Source organism: Charadrius vociferus, unplaced genomic scaffold (genome assembly GCF_000708025.1).
Source record: "Charadrius vociferus isolate BGI_N301 unplaced genomic scaffold, ASM70802v2 scaffold147, whole genome shotgun sequence".
In the NCBI taxonomy this organism is placed as follows: Eukaryota; Metazoa; Chordata; class Aves; order Charadriiformes; family Charadriidae; genus Charadrius; species Charadrius vociferus.
In genome coordinates this window covers 4,586,563-4,593,907 of record NW_009649570.1, presented here as the reverse complement: position 1 = coordinate 4,593,907, position 7,345 = coordinate 4,586,563, and the positions used below count along the sequence as shown (strand labels likewise).

At 35.8% G+C, this 7,345-nt stretch overlaps 1 protein-coding gene across 1 annotated transcript in view; it reads right to left on the bottom strand.

Annotated features, from left to right (window-relative positions):
* Window positions 1-808: 808 nt before the first annotated feature.
* The window catches only part of LOC104291032 (MOB-like protein phocein), a 12,493-nt gene continuing 5,956 nt past the window's right edge, over window positions 809-7,345 (bottom strand). The window contains exons 3-8 of the mRNA XM_009890230.1: window positions 6,790-6,890; window positions 5,151-5,193; window positions 4,789-4,875; window positions 3,043-3,122; window positions 2,108-2,219; window positions 809-1,206 (exon numbers count right to left, since the gene is read on the bottom strand). Of these exons, the coding sequence (XP_009888532.1) occupies window positions 1,075-1,206; window positions 2,108-2,219; window positions 3,043-3,122; window positions 4,789-4,875; window positions 5,151-5,193; window positions 6,790-6,890 (555 nt within the window). The 3' untranslated portion in view covers window positions 809-1,074. The remainder of the gene's footprint in view (window positions 1,207-2,107; window positions 2,220-3,042; window positions 3,123-4,788; window positions 4,876-5,150; window positions 5,194-6,789; window positions 6,891-7,345) is intronic.

Below are 7,345 nucleotides of genomic sequence, written 5' to 3'. Positions count from 1 at the left end.
ACATAACACAATTAAGCAGCACTCATGGAAATTGTCAGTTATTGCAAATTTGCAAATGCAACTTGAAATTAACATCTGATAGGGAACAGAAGCATGAATCCAAATCTTTCAGTCAAAGAATATAATTCAGGTGAATAAAGAAAAACACGTTAACGTATGTTGAAAACATGATTAACTCTTGCAAAGAATCGGGTTCAGTATTTCAGGTACTTAGAATGTTTTTACTAGGAACACAAGCAGGGACCATGCTACAGTGTTATGTAGTGTAACATGAGTATTTACGTGAGGTATTAATCTGTAAGCAGTTGCCATAAATATACATAGGCATACGCCATTGAGTTTTCGGCCACAGTTACTCTTTAGGAAGTTGTGGACTGGAGAACAGCAGGAGTCTGCCTTAACAGGACAGAACCTGTCCCCTGCTGTACCCAAGCCCCTACTGTTAACAAGTCCAGAAAGCATGTTAGATGTATATCGAGAATATATATATGTTCAATAGCATAGTGAAATTGTACTTTTGGTATTACTAATACTATATCTCCTATTAGGATTTGGATATACACATACAGGAAGATGCACATCCAAAAGTAACTATTCAAAGCCATCTTAAAAAAAATAAAAGTTAAATTAGGAATAAGCTACATTGCAAGAAGCTTCCTGCAGAATTATATATTTAACGTGATAGTCTTTGAACTAAGACTTAATAACTACTGCATTAAAAATGGCTTCCTGTGGAATCCTAATCTCTTTTCTCCCACCCAATCAGACACATCTTCAGGATTGTGATTCAATGATTGTTTAGCAGCAATTTTAGAGAACTGTAAATTCTTTTATTAACAGGCATTATAAACAGATACTACTACTTTTTATTTAAAAACCATGAGTGCCACATTGATGAATATACAGCTCATGAATAACTTAAAGTATTTCCCATATTAAAAGGCAATGCACACAGCATACAAAAAGTATACTAAACAAAGCTATGAGGATACATGATTGAAGTGTCTAAAATGATATATACAGTACATAATGTTTTGTGTATATTCAGTACAGGCTTCTGTACTGCCATTCCCATCATGCCTCACTCTCCCCTGACACTGAATTTTGCACTTCTTCTTCCAAAATTGGTACAATCAGGTTATCCTTGGACATCAAATTATACTTCATCACAAATTTAGTGAACCGGTGACACAAGAAAGTTTCATTCTGGAGATGAAAGAAGGGAAAAACACAATATATACGAAGGAATATTTTAAATAATTAAGGAGAACATACAAAAAATACCCTGCTTATATGTAATTGCCTCATTAGATTTACAAGCCTTAGAAAGAAATAGTAATGCTTAAATGGTGTATTTAATGCTAAATTTGTCAATGCAATTGACAAAACCCTACTGAATTTCAAGCTTAAGTCACAGTACAATTCAACAGCACTTGGACAAGAATATATTCAAATATCAATGTAGTCCTGATCCACTCTCCAGAAGAGAATTCTAAGGTATTGTGAAACTCCTCTTACACACACTATCCCCAACAGACCAGGGAACAACTGTTCCATAGCTTTTCCAGCAAGCTAAAGTGGGATTTGGCAAAGGTTTCCTTTTACATTCAGCTAGATCCCTTACCTCCTTTCCATCTATTAATTTCTACTTTTCCATTGAAAAAAAAAAAAAGTTGGAAGTTACTGGAGGTGCGCAAGCTGCCACCAGTTATACTGCTTCTTTGCAGTTTTACAATTATGATTCCTTAACTGCTGTGTAATGTATACAAAACAGGAAACATATATACATAAGCAGTACTAATTACACCAAGTGCTTGAATACATTCAGGAATCTTTAAAACAAGGTGAATTTGAGTTATTTGTACAAAAACTCCCTCGAGTTCTGACCTTTTATCCAAATGAAGGAAACCATAACTGGGTAATCGAACTATAAAAATTAATTTTAACATAGCATTTCAGTTCTTCTAAAACTGTAATCTATTATAATCAATACTTCACCTGAATGCAGCTCTTCTGGCAGGATTAAAAGAAAATGTGTAATATAATTACATCACAGCTATAACTTCAGAAAATGCCCTTCTTTCAAGATATATTTGAAACTACTTACTTCATATTCATCAAATATCTGCCGGTGATGAAAATAAGCGTGTGAAAATATTCTGTAAATCCTTCGGCACACTGATCCTAATTTGGCTACAGAAGATTCCTTTATGCTAACCCTGTAAGCACCAGGAGAAAGGTTACAAAACAATCCTACCATAATGGCTACTGAGATACATGCTGACATGAATTCCAGTTGTTAAACTATACTATACAATTGCATATGAAATTAATAGACTTAAGCATTGCAGGTATCTCTTTCTGCAATTGCTTATTTTTGCAAGGAAAACAAAAATGTTGGTGCATACTCCACATTTAAAAATTGTACTCTGACTACAAAAGTTTTGCCTGTAGTTAAACATCAGTGATTCTGGTGAGGGCTGAATTTCTGGTTTCCAGCATTGATGGGCAAAGGGAAAAAGACTTCAGTTGTACCTCCTTACCAATTCCTAGGGAATCACAGTTTTGACTTCTCCAGTTAAGTTTCCATGATGCACCATGTGGGCTGCCCGTTCAATACACTCAGCCTCTGTCTTCTGTGGTCACCGATGTCCCACAGTAGATTGGTGTTGGCTTCTGGAGGCTTTCAGGGCCATACTGTTTAAGTCCTCTGAGTCACTGCATCTCTCTAAAGGCCATCCTGTTATTTAGGTTGGCACTACTCCAGTGGAAGCCCCATAACACCAAGAGATGCTAGTAAAACAGTTTCCACCCTAAAAGCACCTGTTAGCTCCAGTAAATGGCAAACTACTTGAATAGGTAGGAATTCTTCCATGGCTTAAAAGTGACAAGAGCTCTACCAACAAGTGACACATGCTGCAGGGCTTCTGGTATTTCCAGTAATTGTCCATGAAAAATGCATTATGCATTTCCATGTGCTTTGTTAGTGTTTAGGTGCCACCCCCTCCCTCTCTCCCTCCTCCCAAAAGAAAGCATTTTTACCTGCTGGGAAAATACTTATTGCTATTCAGAAGACATGCAGCTCCATCAAGTGTGTGTCTGGTGTAGTCTATAGCAGGACACTACAAAAATAGACAGTGAGTGAGCACATGTGTAAGTGCACGCATGAGACTGTCATATAACTTGTTTATAGAAACACATTTTAATTATGTTTCCTGATGCTTTTAACCTCACTGGTCATTTTTATTCCCAGAAGTTTCACAGAGCTTCTCTGAAGGTCAAACTACATTTCCTCCTTAAGTGAGACATTTGTTTTCTGTGTTTCACAACCCATGTAAATTATTTCAAGAAAAAGGTTACTATGGAAATGTGATTATGCACAAGTAGTGAATTTTATGCATCTCCTTAAGTAAAGCTGTATAATAAGAATACATACTGAAAGTACACTGAAAGACTACAATTACCTCACAGTTCATGTGTTTCCCACATAGTCAAGTTGCAAGACTTTTTCTTTTACAGCATAAATTAACACCTTATCAAAAAAAAAAAACAACCAAAAAAATACCAACCCCAAAACAAAAACAAACCTGCACCTAAGTATATCAGTGCTTTTTACCTTGGCAAGAAAAACAGAATCATTAGTGTAGCTAAGTGTATAAGAAGCCAAGCCCTGGCTCTGCAGTCAAGTACACATAGACAAGAAAGAAGAAAAGTAAAGATGAACTGAGACAGGCTGAAAGCAGGAATTTTTTTGAATGTCTGTCCGTTTTACTGTTCCCCAATTTCAGGAAGAAGACACTTCAGTTCACATTTTTGTCAGCATTCAGGGCTGCATCACCCACTCTCTGACCATTAGTTGACAGCAATTATCGACATGGAAAACAGTAGATGTATGATGTTTGTTTGGAGATAAAAGCCTGAAGTTCTCCAGTCTACCTGAAAAAAAACAGGCTTACTACATGCTGATATACTGAGTGGTGATGAGGGTTAAAGGAGGGAGAGTGACAAAGCTAAATCAAGGCGTCTCAGGAAATTAACAAAAAGAAAAAAAAAAAACAACAAAAGAAAAAACAAAACCAAAGCTTACAGGGCAAAAAGGATAACCGTAAGAAGAACCAATACTCTAAGAACCTTATTCTCGACGGTGAAATACAAACATAAATCTGAGAGACTGTACTATAACTATAGCCAATAGCAACAGAGACTTTCTGAAGGCAAAAAAGAAAAAAAAAAAGACATATCAAGTTCTTCAATATGAGATCTGAACAAAGTTTACAGTGATTGGGACACTCAGGTAGACAAGCTACTGCCATGCTGATAATCTATTCAACATAAAGTGTTTTTATGACTCCGCTGCTTCTTAGGAGTAACTTCCCTAAGAATGTGCACATGCCGTCACTTTCAGAGTGTCAGGCTTATATGCCTAGTGCTATGGATGGAAGCCAAAGTTTGAAGAGGACAGCCAATTCTCAGCATGTACTCTTCTTTCAATTAAACAAAGACCTTTCTCCATTGAGTTTCAGGCTGTCTCAGCACAAATTAAGAGAGAAAAGAGGGTAATGTGCTAAGTCTCTAATACTGTGGTAAAAAGCAGCTCCTTCCTACCTCATCACATTCTTTTGTAAGCCACTACAGAATGGGAAAGAAGGAAACCTCAAGTGATATCCTTAACCCACATAAGCTCTCAGTTTGACTAAGAAGCCAGCTATAATGGTCTCCCCATGAACATATAAACTGTGAAAGAAAATCCTAGATCAGTGGGGTCAGTTTTCCAAAATGCATCCATACCTCTTTGGGAGTTTTATGAGCTGCACAAAGAAAAATCCATTGTTCAGTTGCTGTCATCTGAGTACATGTGTCTGGGTGACATTCACTCTGTTAAAACAATTGTTCAGTTATGAAAACCACCCAACAGCAAAAATGAGCTGATCTTTTCAAATCACTTTCTTGCCCTGTCCCCCACCAAAAAGGGTTATTTGCCGTAAGTCTTTAAAACCCTAAAAGGCTCTTACCTCAAACCACTGCTTAAGTCTATGTGTGTAGCTTTAGGAAAAGAAAGCTCTGCAAACTCTGCATCTTATAATACAAAAAAAAGTCTCCTGTTTTACCTCAAACCAGGACAAATACAAAAATATCAAGAAAAGAATTACCTGAAGCTTGACAGCTAGTCCATTGAGCTCAAGGCAGAATTGTCTAAAAAAATTTAAACACAGAAGCATCAAAATCAACCATTGGTTTTCCCACTGGAAGCATCTAATCCGAAACAAGGTTATACATTCTGATCTTCACAAATCTCTTAATGGTTTTGGAAATGACGATAGTAAAGTGGAAAAAATACATCAGAACATGAAAAAAAATCATATTTAAAGAATACCACCAAATAATTTCAGCTGATGTCACACCTAAAAGGCAATAGGCTAGGAATTAAGACACTATAAAAGCACTACGAGTTGAGAGAAACAGAATTCACGCCAGTATTTTTTTTTCACTCAGAAAAACAATTATATTTTAAGTCTTACCTGACAGTAGAGGCTGAGCTTAACAAATAACTTAGTGGAAGTGTTTAAGATACCAACTTTGTTATGGAACAAAGTGCTATGTCACAAATACAGATTTTTTTTAAAAAAAAACAAAAAAAGCACTTCAAGAAAACTAATTTCTTAATGAAGAGTAAGTTTTAACTTCGTATAGCTGGATCATTCCATCCTTCTAAGATATACTTCCTCCAGATCAATTAAGTGGCTCAAATCCCATGACAATTCATGAACAGAGCAGGACTTCTAGAAATAATGCTTTCACTTGCATGAACCTGAAAGTGCATTCTTTAACTTAAGAGAATTCACCCCTCCATCCTACAAGAAAAATCTGAATAAATTTTCCAAAAGTGACAAGTGTTTAGCAACAAGTCACTTCTATGAATCTACAAAGATTTCCGGTGTATGTGAAAAGACAGAGGAAATTCTTAAAATGTGTCATTTGCAATTGTATGTATACACTTTTTCCTCTTTTAAGGATTCCCCTCATCTATTGGAACTATTGCAGACCAGAGGAGAGAAAAAGAAAACAGGAAGCAAAAGCTCAGGCTATATAAATCTAGGAGCAGTTTAGAACTATTCTTATTCCTGACAGTATATTTGATAAAGCTAGAAGACACAAGAAAAAAAAAAAATTAGGACACAAGGATACTAAAGTAATGCCAGGATAAAAGGATTACTACGTATGTATTAAGAGGGTGTAAACCTACACTACAACTGAAAAATACTTTCAGGCACAAACTGCCTAGGCTGAACATATTTATTATACTGCATAAAACAGAGAGAATGATAAAAAAAATTGAGTTTCCTTACAACTAGAAAAAGAACTGTAAGACACAGGTACACTTGTTTTCCCAGATAAAGCCTGTTTTCCTGCAAGTTCCAGAAGAAGCGCTGGGAGCATCTGGAAATCACACTGCCAATTAGTGGAGATGAAGAACTGATGATACTAGGAGAAAATGCTATGGAAATTCATGACTATATTTTCATATTCAAAACATGCTAGTACAACTTTTGAAGTGAGGTACTTTTCTTAAAAAAACATCAAAAATGCTAGATCAGAGTGCATCATAAATCTTTAGAAAGAACAAGGAATTCAGAAAATATTACCAACATATAAAAATATTTAATAGTAGAAACTTCAAGTTTCATTTCAGTTACTTTTGATCTGTCCTATTCAAAAAGACTCACTACCACTATCAATGAACAAAACTTAAGAATCAGGACGCTATGTTGACAAAAGATGGATTCTTACCTTAAATGTTCATACTTCCACACACCTTCATCCTGGCCTTCAGGAGGTTCAAGGATCTTATCGATGTTGGAACAGTCTGCCCTTATGTTTTGCTGAATATACTAGGAGGGGAGAAAAAAAAACAAATCTAGATCTTGTTATAATTATAGCAAGACAGTATATTTAGGACATCACATCTTTGAGGGACTTTTTCTCTTTACCTAAGAAGCGACTGATGGACTAAAAAGTTAAAAAGCAGATGGGCAGGGTAAGAAAATTGGTATAAAAACCACCAGATCTGAAAAATGCCTTTCCTCTATTAGAAAAGGTAAAAGAATGGGTAAATTTTACAGTTTTTTTACATCCTTCTCAAAACAAAAGAACCTCGCAGGCAACCCCACCATTTTTTAAAATCTGATTTGTTTAAACCAGACATGGGAATTCTGCATACACAATTAACAATTACAATTTTTTTAATATACGTAGTGTGCTTATGAATTTCACTCCTGCGCCACAACATTCTAAGCAGATAAATAGCATGCCCTGTTCCTTGGGTTTTTTTACCAAAATATAAAAC